We start from the raw sequence: 22217 nt of genomic DNA on the forward strand, positions 1-22217 counted from the left end.
ACGACTGGATTTACCTTCCTGTTTGGGCAGCAGTTGTTCTGAATGGAAATTATTGTTGACGTGTCTTAAATATCAAGTTAGATCAGAATGAAGACGTGCAGGTAAAAAAGGGGCGGAGAGAGCATTATGGTCTGTTCTTTTTCCATGGAGATTAACTGAGTTGGTGCCAGTGACGCCAATGGACCTGAAATTCAAATTAACCAGAAAAGCCTTGATTCAATGACTAATGTTTCAGGGTCATTGACGGCGATAAACGTCCAATCCCTGTGGACTGGGAGGGGCCAATGAACGTTTGGTTGGTTTTTGTTTTTATATATTTAGTACCACTCATACTTTTTAATGTGTTCTTAATCAATATTTATTTTTTTATGAAAGTTTTTTGATAGACTATACATTTACATTTATATTTTTGTAAAACTCCTCTTGTTCACTTATCTAATATACTTTTTTACATTTGAAAATCTTCTAAATACTTTTTCTCTGATGCCTCAAATAATTCATTTTATTTAAAATAATTTACTTTTTTTTTTTTATTTCCCATTCAGTAATGAAAGGGTTAAAACACTGAAAAGTAAGAAAATGTTAAAAACAGAAGAAAAAAAAATATAACTATATATATATCTTTAAATCTCCTTATAGTATAATGACAATAAAAGCATTCAATTTAATTCAATTCAATTCAAAAAGGGACAAAAATTGAGTTAGGTCACGTGACCAGAGATAAAATTGCCTTTTTAACTCTTTAATGCACGAATTATGTTATATTTTTGGGTGAATTGAGCCTATTTAACATATTTATCAAAAGCTAAAGTGAGTTTTAGCAAACACATTAACCAACAAAACCAAACAGTTGAAACAATTGACTTAGTAGGCATTTTAAACCAACATAAATGTCTGTTTACAGACATTTGATTGACATACGTCATCAAACACCCGCCACTCAGTGAATGATAGACAGTAAAATTATACGGAAAAAAAGTTATATGATACATATAAAATATATTTGGAGTGCATTCACTGCAGTTGGGCATCTTTTCGTTGTTTACAAAAAGTAATTTATTTTTAAATGCAAAATGATCAATGACAGAATTGGACGTCTATTTTCACCCACAATTCTTAGCGATAACATCAATTTGAATCTTGGATCGACTTTGAACTGGAAATACCAGACTTAAAAAGACAGAGAGGTTAAATGCATTTGGGAAAAGATTAATTTTGAGCATTTAAAGATAATAAAAATATAGGATTTTTTGTAAGTGGAACGCTTTGAAACGAAACTAAAATGTGTTTGAATGAAAAGAGGAAGAAATTGATTAAAAATATTTTTTTCACAATTTGCAAATGGATTTTTAAGTTTAAAAATCAGTTTAAAAGACAGTTTAAAACGAACTAAGGCAGGACAGAGAAATTTAAAAACTAGTTTATACTAGCATTGACCGGGTTCCACGTTCGGACTGAACGCCATTTTCTCGAGACGTGGGATGATCTTTGATTCAGGGGGAAAGGGGGAGTGACTACAAAACCTCCGAGGGGTCTTTGAGAGGGTCTTTAAGGAGGTCTTTGACCAGGTACGGCTCTTTTTGGCGGAGGAGTTCCATGAAAACGTCCTTGGCGTCGTCGCCCGATTTCAGAGCCAACTGGTAGATCTTCCTCATCTTGTTCTGGTTGCCCGCCGTCTGGCTGATCTCTTCGTAGGCTTCTTCCAGGAGGACGTCCTGGTCCAGCAGCCCGTCCAGAATGGGATCGATGTTGGTCACGCGCTGGATCAGCTTCAATCTGTGCTCGTCCAAAAAGTGCTTCCTGGACGCTGCGGAAGGACCATTGTCAAAAAATAAAAGCAAAAAAATATACACAAACACGTACAGTATGTGTTATAGAATCCCACAAATACTTTATGTGTGTGTGTGTGCTTACAGATGGAGGATTTTCGGGCATTGGCAACTCCAAGTTGCCCCGCCCCTGGAAACAGAAAGTGTTTTCTTCTAATCAAGGAGCTTGTAAAATGCGTCATGTTGTACTCTGAACTATGAAGGCGAGGCCTTTCAAGGTAAAAGGTCGACGACAGAGACTCACCTTGGCCGCCCGATGCGTTCGTGGTCAGCTGGGCAATCTGAGAATCTATAGACGGCAACAGTTTGGGGTTCAGTCCCGGTGGGTGTTGCGCTCTTTAGTGACATTGAGAGGCAAAACGTCTTTTGACGGTCATAGACGTCCAATTCATTTCAACGGGTGGTTAAAATGGATTGGATTTAGCGGGACATGCTTTGCCAAGAACAAAATTATATTCGAAACGGGCTTGGGGTTGCTGAAGCAAATTTGGGTGTGAAAAAAATGGATTTTGCTATGATATAGTTATGCTTGCAGCATATTTTGATTATGGGGTGGTGGCAAAATGTTGTGATAAAGTTGGATATCGGAAGAGGAATTAATTGAGCTTATTATGGATTAATGGTAGTCTTCTCTAAAATGGATTATGCACAGCTAAAAAGCAACATTTCAAATATGATACCTTGCTGGGGAGGAGTTTGTAAACAAAGATAAGATGCGTGTGCAGGGGAGGCTAAGAGCGCGCTTCCGTTAAACATTTCATAATAAGAGCAAAACTTGGTCTGCAGGAAATGCAGGGTTCTGCGATTACTGTCGCATTTATTTTTCGGATTTTAAACAAAAATGTCTTTCAAGGTGATAGAAAATCAGTTTGGTAAAGATTGATTTGGTAAAAGCTTTGGAATTGGGAATAGAGAGAGATACAGACGCTCCCCTACTTACGAACGAGTTAGGTTCCGAGCGATTGTTCATAAGTTGAATTTGTTCGTAAGTTGATTCAGTGCTATATTTTGTATTATAATTTATGTTTAAGGCCTATATGAGTATATTGAAGGTTTATATAAGTGCATTTGCATGTTTAAGGCTTGTATAAGTAACCTGCATTGGTTTGTACTGAAAAAAACATTTAACGAACGATCGTCGAACGATTCAAGTTGTATGCCCGTGCAACGCTCACCATTTTCTCACCTGCATCAAGCTTCTTTATTATTGCCACTTTCGTTTCAAATGAAATGGCTTGCCTCTTCCTTGCACTATCACCCTCACTAGAAGCCTTTCGCTTTTCACCAACCATATTGAATAATGGATGCACGAGATATTTAATGATAAAAATGTTCTTTGCGCACTGGAGATACGTTCACGCACTTCCGCATTGCAACGAACTGGGCAGAGGAAGGTAGATGCTGGGTGAGCTGAGCTCTCACAGCGCCAGGCGTTGGTATTAGCGGCGGAAAGAAGTACTACTCGGAAAAAAATACAAAATCGAACTTACGAACATTTTTCGACATAAACGCAATTTGCAGACATGTTCGTATGTACCGTTGTTCGTAACTCGAATGTTCGTAAGTAGGGGAGCGTAAATTAAATGAGGGATATATATACTCAACAATAATAAGCATGAAAAATCATGATCTAGAAAAAAAGGAAACCGTTTCAGTACAACTGAAAAAAACAAATAATACCCGAACGTGTGTACACCGAAACAGGAAGTCATAGAATAAAATGTGAACATGCAAGAGAAGACAAGACGAGCAAACTGGTAAAACAAGCAGCGCAGGCACGCATACCTAGCTTTTTGGCTTCCTCAAGGCACCCGATAACCTTCAAGACCTCGGAGACGACGCCCGGGGCTTCGGCCTCGGTGAAGGTGAACACCAGCACGTTGGCGACCTTCAACCGCGGCCGGTCCTCCACCTTGGACTGCGGCACCCTGCGTCCTCCAGAGCCACGCAGAGCCTGGTGTAGTTTTCCTTGGACAAGTTGTCCAACGACTCCATGATAATCTTCTTTTTGGAGGCCATCTGCAAAAATCGCGGGAGTGGAATGGTGGACGGGGGTGATGGGGAAGAGCGGCAGCTCACCTGAAATTCGCTTGACGACTGGATTTACCTTCCTGTTTGGGCAGCTATTGTCAATCCAATCCAATCCAATCAAATTAGATCAGAATGAAGACATGCAAGTAAAAAAGGAGCGGAGTGAGCATTACGCTCTGTTCTTTTTCCATGGAATTGAACCGAGTTGGTGCCAGTGACGCCAATGCACCTGAAATTCAAGTTAACCAGAAAAGCCTTGGTGCATTTGCCAGCTGCGGTCCGTGAATTTCCTAGCAACGCCTTCAGCTGTCGGAATCAATCCAACCCTCAAGCAAATCCATTTCTTCTCCTCCTTCAGCCATTGCGGGTTGACAAAACCATTATTAAATCAACACAACAATATATTTACTTGTGCAGCTCGCTCCAGATACACTTTGGTAGCTCTGGCTAGTCCACACTATCACTAGCTAATCATAGTTGGTGGAAGCGATGACGTATCCCTACGCCTGCGAGAAGGTCTTGGTGTCACCAAATCGAATTCTGATTGGTTAAAGGAACAGTGTTATCGACGCTTGTTTAATGCAGCAGAGCCTGCAGAACTGATTGTGAAGGCCTCAAGGCAGATTTCTGACCCTGGCAACAAATAATGGCTGAAATCTGATTGGTTAAAAACTCCAATATGAAAACACACATCTGGAAGCAGTGGAACCAGGGGGGAAAGCAATGAAAGGAAGCTAACAGACAATTTGAAATTATATTATAAGTATTCATGGACAAAATATAATTAACATCAGTCTGTGATTTGGATATTTCTTAGGCCAGCAGAGAAGGCCTTGAAGGCCCTGACGGCACACCACTGGTAATTGCTCATGTTTGGTTGTGGTATTTCACTGAGTGCATGCCATTGGGTATTTTTACTACCCATAAATGATCTATCCGTAACATTTCATTATTAATATCCATACATAAAACATCTTAATAAACGGCACAAATCTGACTTACCTTCTTTTTCTCTTCTATCCTTGAGGTAGTTTAGCTTCCATTGAGTACATTTTTTCCATTGGAAACCTCGCTCAAAACTTCGCTAACTTTGCTGCATAAGTTTATTCCATTAGCACATAGTTGAACAGCCATTCCAACTTCAAACTTCAACTTAAAAGTCGACGTTAGACATTCACGTTGGCTGAGTTAGCTTTAGCGTCGTGCGCAAATACACAGTCAATGTCGTCACTGGCTGCGTAGCGTGATTGCGTTGTAACCAATGATTAGCTGGACACCTGCCACTCAGTGATTGATACACAATAAAATGATTCAGATAAAAAGTTATACAACATACATTTAGTTGCGCACTTATGCCTCTTTTCGTTGGTCACGAAAAGTATTTTATTTTTAAATGCCAAATGATCAATGACAGAATATGACGTCTATTTTCACCCACAATTCTTAGCGTTAACATCAATTTGAATCTTGGATCGACTTTGAACTGGAAATACTAGACTTAAAAAGACAGAGGGAAAATGCATTTGGGAAAACATTAATTTTGAGCATTTAAAGATAATAAAAATATAGGATTTTTTGTAAATGGAACGCTTTGAAACGAAACTAAAATGTGTTTGAATGAAAAGAGGAAAAAAATGATAGAAAATATTTTTTTCGCAATTCGTAAAGGGATTTTTACACTTTTTTACCGACAGTTTAAAACGAATTAAGGCAGGAAACAGAAATTTAAAAACTAGTTTATACTGGCATTGACCGGGTTCCACGTTCGGACTGAACGCCATTTTCTCGGGACGTGGGATGATCTTTGATTCAGGGGTGAGTGGCCGTGACTACAAAACCTCCTAGTGGTCGTTAAGGAGGTCAGCGACCAGGTACGGTTCTTTTTGGCGGAGGAGTTCCATGAAGATGTCCTTGGCGGTTTCAGATTTCAGAGCCAACTTGTAGATCGCCCTCATCTTGTCCTCGTTGCCCGACGTCAGCCTGATCGTGTTGTAGGCTCCGTCCTGGAGGACGCGATTGTACAGCAGCCCGTCCAGAATGTGATCGATGTTGGTCACGCGCTCGATCAGCTGCGATTTGTGCTTGTCCACTAAGTGCTGCACAGACACTGCGGACGGACCATTGTCAAAAAATAAAAGCAAAAAAATCTATACAAACACGTACAGTATGTGTTATAGAATCCCACAAATACTTTGTGTGTGTGTGCTTACAGTTGTCCACGTAATTGTTTACATTTGAGTGTCACCTGCAGAATACTCCCACCCCAAAAAGCCATTAAAATGAAATAGAGAGGAAACAACTCACTTTGCTTGGGAGATGCATTCAATGACTTTTTGTCGATTTCAGCAATTTCAGCATCTGAAAAAAAATAATAATAATCTGACAATCAAGCAGTGCGCACCCTTTCTTAATGTGTGCTTTAGGTTGAAATCATTGATAATTATTTTACTTTTTTTAAAAATTATGCGGTGTGGTAACGGTGACTTAAAACGTTAGTGTGTTACATTCATTCATTTTTGGAACCGATTATCCTCAAGAGTCGCGGGGGGTGCTGGAGCCCATCCAATTAACTACGGGCACCAGGTGGGTAGCACCCTGAATCATTGGCCAGCCAATCACAGGGCACAAAGACACAAACAACCAATCAGACTCATACCTTAAGACAATTTAGCATACAATTAGCCTAGCATGCATGTTTTTGGGAGGTGCGAGGAAACCGGAGTACCCGAAGAAAACCCACACAAGCCCGGGAGATCATGCAAACTGGGATCAAACCCCTGACCCCAGAACAGTGAGGCCGATGGGGACAAGTTAGCATACAATTAGCCTAGCATGCATGTTTTTGGGATGTCGTAGGAAACCAGAGCACCTGGGGAAAACCCACGCCAGCCCATGGAGAAAAGGCAAACTCCACACTACAGCGAGGACCCACCTGGGATCGAACCCACGACCCCAAAACTGCAAGGCTGTGGCGCTAACCGCTTGTCAAAGATTGAAAAAAAAAAACAAAGAAGCACCAGAGAGCATTTAATACCCGAACTTGTGTAAACCAAAACAGGAAGTCAGAGAATAAAACGTGAAGGTGCGAGAGAAGACAAGACGAGCAAACTGGAAAAACAAGCAGCGAAGGCGCGCAGGCACGCATACCAAGCTTTGTGGCTTCGTCGATACACCCGATTCCCTCCAGGAGCTTGGAAACGACGGCCGGGGCTCCGTCCTCGGTGAAGGTGGACACCAGCAATTTGGCGACCTCCACCCGCGACTGCTTCTCCACCTTGGACTGCGGCACCTTGCGTTCTCCTTCTTGGTCTACCAGAGCCAAGCAGAACTTGGCATAGTTTTCCTTGGACAAGTTCTCCAACGACTCCAAGATGGTCATCTTTTTGGAGGCCATCTGCAAAAATCGCGCGAGTTGAATGGCGTACAGGGGTGACGGGGAAGAGCGGCAGCTCACCTGAAATTTGCTTGACGGCTGGATTTACCTTCCTGTTTGGACAGCTAATGTCATGGATGGAAATCATTGTTGACATGTCTTATATAGTTAGATCAGAGTGAAGACGTGCAAGTAAAAAAGGGGCGGAGTGAGCATTATGGTCTGTTATTTTTCCTTGGAATTGAACAGAGTTGGTGCCAGTGACGCCAACGGACCTGAAATTCAAGTTAACCAGAAAAGCCTTGATTCAATTGCTAATGTTTCAGGGCCATTGACGGCGATAAACGTCCAATCCCTGTGGACTGGGAGGGGCCAATGAACGTTTGGTTGGGGTATTTCACTGAGTGCATGCCACTGGGTATTTTTACTAACCAGGGAAGAGCGGTAACTCACCTGAAATTCGCTTGACAACTGGATTAACCTTCTTGTTTGGGCAGCTATCCAATCCAATCAAATTAGATCAGAATGAAGACGTGCAAGTAAAAAAAGGGGCGGGGTGAGCATTACGGTCTGTTCTTTTTCCTTGGAATTGAACTGTTTTGGTGCCAGTGACGCCAACGGACCTGAAATTCAAGTTAACCAGAAAAACCTTGGTGCAATTGCCAGCTGCGGTCCGTGAATTTCCTAGCGACGCCTTCAGCTGTCGGAATTCATCCAACCCTCAAAAACAATTTTATGGCTATCAAACCTTTACTGCAGCTACAGCTTGCGACACATAAAAAATCATCAATAATAACCGCATACAATTCAAATATTATTTAGGAATATAGCCATATTTTACTCACCAAAAATCATTTTTACCTGTACACTATATCCATCCTTCTTTCTTTCCTCCTCCTTTTCTATTGCCATCGAAGCTAATGCTGAAAGTCGAGCCTGTCCTGTCGTATTTTTGGCAAATGATTTTATTCGATTTAGTGCTGAAAATGTTCGTTCCTGGTTGTGACAGGTTTGCTTGCTTTGGAGTTGTCCGACCTTCCTTAATGATGACCAGCTTTTTTTTCTTGAAAAGTCCGTCTTGGAAATGGCTTTGACAGTTGTTGGGTTCACCAAGGTAGGTATTTCCAGGCACACCTTTAAGATAAGGGAGACATCGGACGCATATCCAGCTTTATCTTGCAAGAGAGAATCGATCCTGACTCGCCTTGGTCCAAGATCATTCTAAAGAATTGGATCCTCTCTTGCCCATTTAATTGCATTAGAGTCAAAACAATTAAGGTCATCTATTCAAAACTTTTGCATAAGAGGTAAACCAAGCGAGCCTCTATTCAAAACAAGTAAGTTCAGAAATCAAAACAATTGCATAAGAGTTAAAACAAGCAAGCAACCATTTTAAAACAATTGCGAGTCTTTTCGGAGGTCGATTCGGTATCGCCACCTGGTGCGGAAATCCAAGTCAAAACAATTAAGAGTCCTTCCCGGATCTTCAGTGTGAGCTTGTGACCGTGTGAGAAGTCGAGGTTACAAAACAATTTTGGTAAGTCCAGACGGATAGAGACCTTTTCCTTTGTTTATCACGGTTGCAAGCAGATGTACTGAAAATGACTTTATAATGTTACTAAGCTTCATTGCAAGCATATATATATATATATATATATATATATATATATATATATATATATATATATATATATATAATGATTAGATTTCAAGCAAAGTTATAATAACGATAAAGCTAACAACAGTAAATCTGCAAACAAATCAATTTCTTCTCCTCCTTGAGCCATTGCGGGTTGACAAAACCACTATTAAATCAACACAATATATTTACTTGTGCAGCTCGCTCCAGATACACTTTGGTAGCTCTGGCTAGTCCACTCTATCACTAGCCAATCATAGTTTGTGAAAGCGATGACGTTTCCCTACGACTGCGAGAAGGTCTTGGTGTCACCAAATCGTCCAGCTCCAATCGTGTAGTGAAAAATGGCGTTTTGTATGGTCTACTAAATAGGATTTCCATATTTTGTTGTCCGGTTGACCTCGTTATGTAGGCGCAATGATTTCATAACGAAGTATGGAACCTTTTGTCAATTCAGTCAATTATTTCGCTAACAAGTTGGATGCCATTATCACTCTAAATCAATGGTTCTTTGGAATTTCAAATCATGCACTCTTTGTTTTTTGTTTTTCTCAGTGCTCTCAAATTTCGCATAGCAGATTTGTTCCTCCACTTCAAATTTAACTTTTGGAGTACTGCTGCTGCATTTTCACCAAAAACTTAATTGGACCAAACAATTTTTCATAATTTTCATCAAAAAATGATTTCAAATTTCTAAATCATTTTCCACCTTGATATCTGATCTATTGATTATATCTCGGTGATCGGCCAATCAAAAACACAAAACACAAACATCCATTCACGCTCACTCAATCAGACATTAGTTTTGCAATTTTTTCATCACTAGTGGAGAGCGCCATCCCCAGTCTGGGCTTCTTGGCAGCTCACCTCCATTTTGCTGTCATATCAGCACTAATCATTCTTAAAAGAAATAGGTTAACGTCATTTGGTTGACATCAATTGTTTGATGCTAATGCAATCCGTGATATTCTAATAGTCATTAATATGACTCATGCTAAAGCATATTTAATCTGTTGATGGGGAAAACAAGATGTAAATCCCGTGCACTGAACATACATGATGTTTATTCCATCCCAGGGAAATCATGCCTATCCTAATTTAATTATTTTATCTAAACTTGTTAGGTACAATTTACCTGATAATTTAGATAAATGCCATTTCTGCATTGTCTTCATGTTTGATATCATTAATATTGTAAATTATTCTTAATATTTAAGTCTAAATCCTAAATCACTCTCATTTTGCTAAAATAGCTAAATTGCGGATAGGTAAATTCCTATTCTGCTCCAAGCTTGTGTTTATTTAAAATAAGAGCCATTTTTGTAGCTCCTTCTTACCACAATTAAAATTTAGAGAAACTAACCTTCCACTTAGCCATTTCCTAATATAAATTTCAGTGTTTAATGGAGGACCCATAATTTGTCACTAATATATCCCAATACTGTCAACTCTCTCTGTCTCCCTCTACATCTCTCATACCTGTCAACCTCTGCCGATAACTGCCCTTATAAATGATTATGATTCCCCTTACAAACCCCCAAAAACCTTACAAACACCATAGGACTCGTACGGTGTTTGTAAGTTTTTTTGGGGGGTTTGTAAGGGGAATCATAATCATTTATAAGGGCAGTTATCGGCAGAGGTTGACAGGTATGATCTCTCTGTATCTCTCTCTCTCTTTTGTGGTAGTCTTTCTTGCCCTTTGTTTGATCTGAAAGGAGCAGTAAGCTCTATGGGCGACCCCCCTCTTTTTGTTTGCACAGGGTGTGCTTAGTTTGTCGGGTGAGGAATGTCCGCATCTTTGAAGGGGTGCTGGCCGTAAAGTGGGCTTTTTGCCATTGTTTCTTCCAAAATGGAGGAGTTTAACAATGGAGTCTGCGGGTCAATCTGATAAGAGTCGTGCATTTTGGAATAAGTCAGTCCTGGGATGTCAGTGGACTGCCAGTCAGTGACTTTAAGAAGTTTCTTGACCATTGGACCGAGTTGGCGAGCTTCATGACCAGGAGACAGACCCAAAGAAATGTGTGGGTCATCTGTGTCCGACATTTTGCACCACACTTTTTTGCGATTTATCCAAATCAACATATGACACTACACCTTCCTGACCCACAAAGATTTTGGTCTGTGATTTTAGATTTTGGTGGATTTCAACTACCAGGGTGTTCCAAGAACCTTCTGAAAACGGTCTCAATAGACTAAGTCATCTTCTGTGTCATAAAACAACGTACAATGAAAATCACTTCTTCAACTCCTTTTTCACAGGTTCCGGAAGACCCTCGAAAATGGCTGCTTGGAATAAGGTTTCACTCTCAAATATGCCGGATGGATGGCGGCCGGTGCTTTCTATCCAATCTGTAGCACACTGTTCATAGTGCACCGGACCTCCCACTCCATTGGTGTATGGCAGGGGTGGCCAACTCCAGTCCTCGAGAGCCACAATCCGGTCTGTTTTCCATATCTCCCTCCACCAACACACCTGAATCAAATAATCAACTCATCAGCAAGCTGTCCAGAAGCTTGATACCAATCCCGATGATTTGATTCAGGTGTGTTGGTGGAGGGAGATATGGAAAACAGAGCGGATAACGGCTCTCGAGGACCGGACTTGGCCACCCCTGGTGTATGGGAACATGGTTGGGGCCAAGTCATGGGGTCTTGGGAATGTATTTTTAATTGCCCTAAACAAGGCGTCTGACACCTGGGTCAATGGAGTTTCAAAGCGCACAACTCTGTCCACTCATCAAGGCCAAGAGCCTCATCAGCCATGGACATCCTCCCCTCGCTAAGAACAAGAGGATCATATATCACGGCTCCTCCCTGTGGGCGGAGGGGAAACATACCTCCTCTCTCTGTATTGGGCCACGCCTCCACCTACTCACCTCCCTCCTTCGCCTCTATAGTTCTGCCTTAGCTGTGACGTCACGCTCATTTTTTTTACAAACCGATGGACAAACCATTCATATTCCATTCGCCCTTTTTGACACGTAAAATGTAAATTTCCTTTCAACGTACAAAATTGTTTCTCCAACTCACGTCTAATTTTAGCTTGTCTTTGAACCTCATTCAGAACCTGTGCTTCTACATCTCCATACAAACTCATTAATTCATTCCATACTCCGTCGGCATTCTCATCTTTTTCAACATTCCTTTCAACACACACACACATTTTCACATTCTCTCTCAAGCTCTCCTTCCATTTTCACCAATTCAGTCATCACAAATCACCGGCTAAATTTAGAATTTTAGTTGATTAAATTCTAGGAATTTGGAATTTTTATTAGAATCAATCCTAAGAATCAAACATCTGTGGACCCAGTCATTTCCCTGCTGAAGACTTAAAATATAAGGTTGGAGAATTTTTGTACGGTAAAATAACAGGTCTTCTGCATACAACCTTTTTCGGAATCCCTTATTCCCTTGTTTTCATACGAATGTTTTCCTTTATCTCAAAACGACTGTTCTGGAATCCCCAATCACCGATTCCAGATATATAATCACGGAAATGGTCCATGAACAAATACTCGTGTTATATAAATCACATTTCTATTGTGACTTCTGCTCTAAATAATAAGTTTGCAGAATTTTTGTAAGGTAAAGTAACAGGTCTTCTGCATACAACCTTTCGGAATCCATAGATCACGTTTCTATTGTGACTTCTCCATTATTTAAAAAATCCAATAGCAGAATTTGACGGTTAAGTAACAGGTATTCTGCTTACCTTTTAGTTGATCTCAGGCGCCTGTCAGAGAAGTCTCCATAGAAATATGCCGGGTGTCTCAAACCCAGACCACCCTTATAAATATCACGTCCCCAACGTGCTTCGAAGTCCGTGACTCCGGCAGGGTGTCCCAGGCTACCCCTTTCCTTAATCCCACGTCCCCGACGTGTCACGTTCCAAACATTTTCCTAATAAATATCACATCCCCGACGTGCTTCGAAGTCCGCGACTCCGGCATTAACCATTAACCGACCCCTATATGTCTACGCAGCCTCTCTCCCCTCGACTCACGGACAGGGTCACCAAAATTATTAGACGACAAGTTTTAGCACCTAACCCTAATTCCTTAACTCAGTCTAATCCCGTCTAACAATTGTGCTTGTTCAGCATCGGGGGAGACAGACCAGGGTAGAGCGAGTTAATCCACAGATGATTTATTCCTTATAAATTGATCCTTACAGAGCTCCAGGTCCCCCTCCCAAATATAAACCAGCTGAGCGTCACCGTGCACAGTAGAGGATGAGAAAAGACAAAAGTCCAAACCCAAGTTTGCCCAGTTGTAGTAATACAAAAATGAATATTCATTCGCTGATTCTAATGAGATGCAGACTGGTCCACGACGGTCTTGAGGGGTATCCCCCCTGGGATTTTCCACTGTACATTTGTCTCCGTAACTGCTGGCCCTGGAATCCACATCGTCTAGGTCTCTGTCTCCGCTGTCCTTTGAAGTCCACATCATCTGTCTTCTTATCAGCGTGAAATCAACCTCAAAGAAGAATCTCAGACAGAGAGCCTTTGTTCATTGTAATCGAGTTAAGAACAAGAATTTTAATCCTACAGTGGTAATATATCAAAATGAAACAGCTACAAGAAAATGAATGAGTAAAATATGTCATATTCTTCAAAACTTAAACTTAAAAGTCGACGTTAGACATTCACGTTAGCTGAGTTAGCTTTAGCATCGTGCGCAAATACACAGTCAATGTCGTGACTGGCTGCGTAGCGTGATTGCGTTGTAACCAATGATTAGCTGGACACCTGCCACTCAATGAATTTCACACGGTCAAATGATACAGAAAAAAGTTATACTATATTATTTTTAATATTGTTATATATTCTAAGTATATTCTGACCAGCCTAGAACCCTAACAAACGCCAATAATAGATAGTGCATATTTTTTTCATGGGAAAACTCACTCACAACTTTACCTTCGCTGAATGTTTTGCAAAACGGACATTCTTCCTCGAAAAACAAAAGATGTCCCCAGGTCAGTTTCAACGCTTGTTCTTCTATTAGCACACATTCCGACAGCCATTCCAAGTTAAAAAATGTACCGTTCTTTTTAGCGCTGTTTTGAGGAGTCGACGTAACACGCCACGTCACGTTAGCTGAGCTAGCTTTAGCCTCCTAAGCAAGCACTGTCGTGATTGACTGCGTAGCGTGGTTACATCGTACCCAATGATTGGCTGGACACCCGCCACTCAGTGAATGATACACAGTAAAATGATTCAGATAAAAAGTTATACAACATACATTTAGTTGCGCACTAATGCCTCTTTTCGTTGGTCACGAAAAGTATTTTATTTTTAAATGCCAAATGATCAATGACAGAATATGACATCTATTTTCACCCACAATTCTTAGCAATAACATCAATTTGAATCTTGGATCGACTTTGAACTGGAAATACTAGACTTAAAAAGACAGAGGGAAAATGCATTTGGGAAAACATTAATTTTGAGCATTTAAAGATAATAAAAATATAGGAATTTTTGTAAGTGGAACGCTTTGAAACGAAACTAAAATGTGTTTGAATGAAGAGGAATAAATTGATTAAAAATATTTTTTTCACAATTTGTAAAGGGATTTTAACACGTTTCCTTTTTTGCCAACAGTTTAAAACGAACTAATGCACGAAAGAGAAATTTAAAAACTAGTATATACTGGCATTCAGGGGTGAGTGGCAGTGACTACAAAACCTCCTAGGGGTCTTTGAGGAGGTCCTCGACCAGGTACGGCTCTTTTTGGCGGAGGAGTTCCATGAAGACATTCTTGGCGCGGTCGCCCGATTTCAGAGCTATATCGTAGATCATCCTCATCTTGTTCTGTTTGCCCGTCACGTTCCTGATCTCTTCGTAGGGTGCATCCAGGAGGACGCGCCGGTTCAGCAGCCCGTCCAGAATGGGATCGATGTTGGTCACGCGCTCGATCAGCTGCGATCTGTGCTTGTCCACAAAATGCTGCACGGACACTGCGGACGGACCATTGTCAAAAAATAAAAGCATAAAAATATACACAAACACGTACAGTATGTGTTATAGAATCCCACAAATACTTTGTGTGTGTGTGCTTACAGTTGGAGTATTTCGGGACATTGGCAACTCCAAGTTGCCCCGCCCCTGGAAACAGAAAGTGTTTTTTTCTAATCAAGGAGCTTGTAAAATGCGCCATGTTGTACTCTGAACTATGAAGGCGAGGCCTTTCAAAGTAAAAGGTAGACGACAGAGACTTACCTTGGCGCACCGGTGCGTTTGTGTTCAGCTCGGCTATCCGAGAATCTATGGATGTTGCGTTCGTTAGTGACATTGAGAGCCAAAACGTCATAGACGTCCAATTCATTTCAACGGGGGGTTAAAATGCATTGGACTTCTTTTGCCATTGACGGTAAAAGACGTCCAATTTCAACTGGAAGAAAGTTCTATTGATTTAGGCTTATTTGTAAACAAAAATAAATAAATCAATAGGTAAAATCCCAAGAAGACACTTAACTCCAATTGATGGATTTCTTTTAATTTATTTCTAGTTTTGTATAATTATTTTCGCAAAAATTTAAATTTTCATGATTTTTCAAATTTAAGAAACCAACTGTTTTGATAATGAATGCTATAGATAATTCATTAATTTATTTTTGTTTTTATATATTTTGTACCACTCATACTTTTTAATGTGTTCTTAATCAATATTTATTTTTTAATGAAAGATTTGAGAGAGACTTCAAAATATTCATTTTATTTGAAATGATGTATTTTTTTCCAATTTCCCATAACCACTTCGCAACACTAATTTACATTTATATTTTTGTAATACTCCTCTTGTTCACTTATTTATTTAATATACCTTTTTACATTTGAAAAAATTCTAAATACTTTTTCACTCATGCCTCAAATAATTCATTTTATTTAAAATGATTTACTGAAAAAAATGATTTCCCATTCAGTAATGAAAGGGTTAAAACACTGAAAAGTAACAAAATGTTAAAAACATAAGAAAACTATAACTACATATATATATATATACACATATATATATACATATATATACATATATATATATATATATATATATATATATATATATATATATATATATATATATATATATATACAAAATATTTATCTTTAATTCTCATAGTATTATAATGACAATAAAAGCATTCAATTTAATTCAATTCAAAAAGGGATAAAAATGGAATTATTCTGAAATCGACTAGTTTAATTTTAAAAATCAATTTCAACCGAAATCGGCGGCGATTTACCAAGATTTGTGGCGTCTTGGTTGCACAAAATGCTCCTCAGAATATTGGACGTCACGACAGGAGCTTCGTCCTCGGTGAATTGTTTCACCAAAACGTCGGCCAACTCCATATAATCCTTCTTCTCCACTTTGCTCTGCGGAACTCTGTAGGAGTCGCCAAGCCAAAAACGAAATCGAGCTAAATCCTCCCCGGACAAATTGGCCAGGGAGTCCGCGATCAGCAACTTTTTAGTGCTCATCTCTCAAGCGTTGAAGAAATCGAATGGTGGAAACCGCAAGCCCAATGTTTCAGCTTTATACGTTTCGTCTTTACACGACGTGGCAATTTCCCCCGCGGAAATGGGCGTTTCGTAACCAGAAACGGCGAATAAAAAAATAAACCGTACTTGTTTGCGTAAACTGGACATAAAACTAGATGTATTGTTAACAACGTTACTTTGTGGGACGAATCCGCTTGAATTTGATGCAAAGCGCGGTCCATAATCTTGTACAGAAAAGTTGATTAACAGATTTACGAGTTATGGTGAACGCGTCACCACACGGTGATCACTTTTGGTCGTGTCGTCTATAATAACCTTTTTTTGTCATTAAAGCGACACGGATTTTGTTTTATTATTTGGATGGTTTAAATTGTTATTTAATATTGGCCCGAAGCAAAAGTGACAAGTAAAATGAAGTATCTGTAGTTTGATTAACGATAAAACCCAGTGGCGGGCGGTGCATTTTCTGGTAGCGCCTTCAACGTATCAATCCAACCCTCAAAAACTATTTTATGGCTATAAAACCTCTACTGCAGCTACAGCTGCGACACATAAAAAATAATCAATACATTAATGCACAAAAATGGGGTAAAATCCACTTCCTAGCAGGATTTCATGATTAAATACAAATACTGGAGCTTTTCAGACATTAAAACCAGGTCAGGGGGTGATTTTCCCGGGAAAAGACAGCGATAAACGTCAATGGCGTACGGGCAAACATTGCCCGAAAATGGAGTAAAATCCAATTGATTAAATACAAATACTGGAGCTTTTTAGACATCAGAACCGGGCCCGGAGTATCATTTCCCCGGTAAAAAGACAGCGATGAACGTCGATACGTCCATACGTGAAATGACAAAAAATGCACTAAAATAAGGTAAAATCCACTTCCTAGCATCATTTATTGATTGAATACAAATACTGGAGCTTTTGAGACATTACAACCAGGCCAGGGGGGTGATTTTTCCCGGGAAAAGACAGCGATGGATGTCAATGGTGAAACGCCAAAAATTAAACTGGGGTAAAATCCACTTCCTAGCAGCATTTTGTGATTAAATACAAACACTGGAGCTTTTCAGATATCCGAACTTGGCCCACAATTGAAATATTATTTAGGAATATAGACATATTTGTAATTTTACTCACCAAAAATCCTTTTTACACAATATCCATCCTCCTTTCTTTCTTCCTTCTTTCCTATCGCCATCGAAGCTAATGATGAAAGTCGAGCCTGTCCTGTCATATTTCTGGCATAGTCCGTTTTGAAAATGGCTTTAAATCAAAACAACAATATACTATTTGCTTGTGGAGCTAAGTTAGCACACTGAAAGTGCCGCACACACCATATTCCCGGCTGTAACAGGCTTGCTAGCTTCGGAGTTGACCGCCCTTTCTTAATAATGTCCATTTTTTTTCTGGAAAAGTCTGTCTGGAAAATAGCTTTGTGAGAGAAATCTGCAACAGAATTCATTTGTTTTTGCCACTGTCAGCCATGTGGGTGGAGTTTGCGATCTCTGGCTGCTTTGGCCCGCCTACTAGCCAATCATAGTTTGTGAAAGCAATGACATGTCCCAGCCAGCAAAATGCTAACGCCTATGAAGAATCATTGTGGGGTTGCCAACTCGAAATCTGATTGGTTAAAAGCAACAGCCTAGTTTAATGCAGCAGAGCCCGCAAGAACTGATTGTGAAGGCTTTGAGGCAGATCTGATCTGGCAACAAATAATGGCTGAAATGTGATTGGTTAAATGCTTCAATATGAAAACACACATCTGGAAGCAGTGCAACCAGGGGGAAAAGCAATGAAAGGAAGCTAACAGACCATTTGGAATAATAAGTATTGATGGACAAAATATAATATGATTCAGATATTTCTTAGGCCAGCAGAGAAGGCCTTAGGGCCCTGACGGCCCACCACTGATAAAACCTCGTTTTTGATGGCAACGTAGGTCACGTGACCAGAGATAAAAGTGCCTTTTTAACTCTTTAATGCACGAATTATGTTGTATTTTTGGGTGGCTGGAACCTATTTTACATATTGATCAAAAGCTAAAGTGAGTTTTAGCAAACACATTAACCAACAACAAAAAAGTTGAAACAATTGACTTAGTAGGCATTTTAAACTAACATAAATGTCTGTTTACAGACATTTTATTGACCTGGGTCAGGGGTCCCCAAACTTTTTGCTGTGAGGGCCACATAACCTTTCCCTTCTCTGATGGGGGGCCGGTGTCAGTTTGTAACAGAAAAAGTGTGACGATCGTAGGGGAGCTTAAAAAATGTATTGTTTTCCAGAAAGCCGCACATAACCAAATAACCCTTTCCAGGTTCTTTACAGAAAAAAAGTCAGGAAACAAATAATAACACTATTAATGAAATAAATAATAACCAAATAACCCTCTCTGAGTTCTTCACAGAAAAAACAGGAAATAAAAAACACTATTTATGAAATAAATAATAACTAAATAACTCTCTCTGGGTTCTTCATAGAAAAAAAAGCCATGGAACATTAACTTCCTGTTGTGCCATGCACAATCTTAACAGATAAAAGTTCAGCTCAGTTGTCAGAGCAGAATCTCTCTCACGTCAACACTTTGCAGCACAGTTCTTGCTGGTGAATTAGGCAGTGGACTCGTAGCAGGGAGGTGAGACCCCTTTTTTCCAATTCCCGGTTCATGCGTCCCATTAGACCGTGAGTTTCGCCCATCATGCTAGGAGCCCCGTCAGTCGTGATGCTAGCTAGCTTTGACCAGTCCAGGTCCAACTTCTCCATGGTTTGGCACACTTTGTCCAAAATATCCTCTCCCGTTGTAGTCCCTTTGAGACTTTGGAGGGCTGCCAGATCCTCGCAAATCTCAAAGTTTGCGCTAACTCCACGAATAAAAATGAGCAGTTGCGCTGTGTCTTGCACGTCCGTGCTTTCATCCAGTGCTAATGAAAAAAAGTCAAATTCTTTCGTCTTCTGCTGCAGCTGGGCATATACATTACTCCCGATTTCTTCAACGCGTCTGGTCATTGTACTCACCGACAGACTTACGGCATTAAATGGAGAAGCACCACCAATTTCGTCACACGCAGTTTCTGGGTGTGATGACAAGTAGGCTTTTCTGTTGTTGATAATGACGACAGGGCCTATGTCCGATTATTATTATTAAATGCATCTTTCTTCTCGGGACACACCTACTCCGCGACAGCTTCCATACATTTCTTAACAAACTTTCCCGTCAGTGAAAGGCTTACCGCTGCTTGCTATCAGTTTAGCAACCCGAAAGCTGGCCCGAACGGATGCCTGGTTCAGCTGAGCTTGGCGTACAAATATATTTTGCTGAGATAGTAGTCCACTTTTTCACTTTGAGAGTTTGTCTGCTCGTATTTGGCCTTGCAAGCTATCGTACTTGTCTTTGTGACGGGATTCATAGTGTCGGCGAAGATTGTATTCTTTGAATACCGCAACCATCTCTTGACAGATGAGACAAACAGCCTTTTCTTTGCATTGAACAAAAAAATAATCGTTTGTCCACTCCAGGTTAAATACCCTGCATTCTGAATCAATTTGTCTCTTACCTACCTAACTTTTTCGCCATTATTCCGTTCTCAAAGAGGTTGCACAGTTTTTATATGCTTGAATAGTCCGCGATGGTCCCACTCCCAGGGCTCCACCCTCACCTGCAATCGTCCAGATGTCTCGGTATCACTGTGCCCGCGTGCATCAAAGGGAAACACTCCCCCCGCGCGTGTCACCAAAGAAGCAATGCGAAGCCCCGCTTCACTGGGATGATTTGTGGGCTCAGCAGGGGTGTAATGAACTAAACACAAGATTAAAACGTCCCAGTCTTCAAGGCCAAATAGGAAAAAAATCCGATAGCGTCTCTGGTATTGTTCAGAGAGCCGGTCCAAATGTGCCGGCGGGCCGTATCTAGCCCGCGGGCCGTAGTTTGGTGACCCCTGACCTAAGTCATCAAACACCCGTCACTCAGTGAATGATACGCAGTAAAATTATACAGAAAAAAGTTATATGATACATATAAAATATATGTGGGGTGCATTCACTGCAGTTGCGCATCTTTTCGTTGGTCACGAAAAGTATTTTATTTTTAAATGCCAAATGATCAATGACAGAATATGACGTCTATTTTCACCCACAATTCTTAGCGATAACATCAATTTGAATCTTGGATCGACTTTGAACTGGAAATACCAGACTTAAAAAGACAGAGAGGTTAAATGCATTTGGGAAAAGAATAATTTTGAGCATTTAAAGATAATAAAAATATAGGAATTTTTGTAAGTGGAACGCTTTGAAACGAAACTAAAATGTGTTTGAATGAAAAGAGGAAGAAATTGATTAAAAAAAATTTTTTCACAATTTGTAAAGGGATTTTTACACTTTTTTTTACCAACAGTTTAAAACGAACTAATGCAGGAAAGAGACATTTAAAAACTAGTTTATACTGGCATTGACTGGGACGTGGGATGATCTTTGATTCAGGGGGAAAGGGGCAGTGACTACAAAACCTCCTAGGGGTCTTTGAGGAGGTCTTTGACCAGGTATGGCTCTTTTTGGCGGAGTCGCCCGATCTCAGACCCAAATCGTAGATCATCCTCATCTTGTTCTGTTTGCCCATCACATTCCTGATCTCTTCGTAGGCTGCGTTCAGGAGGACTTCCTGGTCCAGCAGCGCGTCCAGAATGGGATCGATGTTGGTCACGCGCTCGATCAGCTGCAATTTGTGCTCGTCCACAAAGTGATTCCCAGGACGCTGCGGACCGACCATTGTCAAAAAATAAAAGCACAAAAATATATACAAACACGTACACTGTACGTTGTGTATATATTTTTTTGCTTTTCATTCATAATTATTTTACTTTTTAAAAAAAATTACGCTGTGTGGTAACAGTGACTTAAAATGTAGGTGTTACATTCATTGTTATAGAATACCACAAATACTTTGTGTGTGTGTGTGTGTGCTTACAGTTGGAGCATCTCAGGACATAAGCCACTCCGAGTTGCCCCACCCCTGGAAACAGAAAGTGTTTTTTTCTAATCAAGGAGCTTGTAAAATGCGCCATGTTGTACTCTGAACTATGAAGGCGAGGCCTTTCCAAGTAAAAGGTAGACGACAGAGACTCACCTTGGCCGCCCGATGCGTTCGAGGTCAGCTGGGCAATCCCAGAATCTATAGACGGCAACCGTTTGGGGTTCAGTCCCGGTGGGTGTTGCGTTTGTTAGTGAGATTGAGAGCCAAACGTATCTTGACGGCCATAGACGTCCAATTCATTTCGGGGGGGGGGGGGGGTAAAATGGATTGGAATTTAGAAGTCAGAGAATAAAATGTGAACGTGCGAGAGAAGACAAGACGAGCAAACTGGAAAAACAAGCAGCGCAGGTGCGGAGGCACGCATACCCAGATCTGTGGCTTCGTCGACACACCCGATGGCCTCCAAGAGCCGACGGCCGGGGCTTGGGCCTCGGGGAAGGTGGACACCAGCACGTTGGTGACCTCCACCCGCGACTGCTTCTCCACCTTGGACCTCGAAACCCTGCGTTCCCCGCGCCGGTCCACCAGAGCAACGCAGAATCTGTCGTAGTTCAAGATGTCCGGCTTTTACGGAGGCCATCTCGGAGTTTCACAGGCGAGGCAGAAAAATGTGTGGGGGATCAAAGGTCGCTTACTTGTAATGAGATTTAAAAAAAAATGCTAGCTGATCTGAGGTCTGCGAATTTGTTCCTGGTTTTTTTTAATGGGTTCACCTCATTGGACTCATGTAGGCGTAACTAAAAACACTTTCACTTCCAAATATCTCATGTCATTTTGCCTCACAATACCCGCAT

General features: G+C 40.6%; 2 protein-coding genes across 2 annotated transcripts; both read right to left on the reverse strand.

Moving 5' to 3' along the window:
• Positions 1 to 1009: 1009 nt before the first annotated feature.
• Positions 1010 to 22150, reverse strand: LOC144073213 (apoptosis-associated speck-like protein containing a CARD). The gene is made up of 5 exons (XM_077598879.1): positions 22137 to 22150; positions 21816 to 21964; positions 21517 to 21561; positions 1915 to 1959; positions 1010 to 1807 (listed from the first exon to the last, which is right to left on the reverse strand). The coding sequence occupies exons 1-5, from the start codon at positions 22148 to 22150 to the stop codon at positions 1515 to 1517; spliced, it is 546 nt and encodes a 181-aa protein (XP_077455005.1). The 3' UTR covers positions 1010 to 1514.
• Positions 14574 to 16420, reverse strand: LOC144072723 (apoptosis-associated speck-like protein containing a CARD). The gene is made up of 2 exons (XM_077597975.1): positions 16107 to 16420; positions 14574 to 14864 (listed from the first exon to the last, which is right to left on the reverse strand). Exons 1-2 carry the CDS (start codon positions 16362 to 16364, stop codon positions 14574 to 14576), a joined length of 549 nt encoding a protein of 182 aa, XP_077454101.1. The 5' UTR covers positions 16365 to 16420.
• Positions 22151 to 22217: the final 67 nt, after the last annotated feature.

This window comes from Stigmatopora argus, chromosome 4, assembly GCF_051989625.1.
Source record: "Stigmatopora argus isolate UIUO_Sarg chromosome 4, RoL_Sarg_1.0, whole genome shotgun sequence".
Lineage (NCBI taxonomy): Eukaryota > Metazoa > Chordata > Actinopteri > Syngnathiformes > Syngnathidae > Stigmatopora > Stigmatopora argus.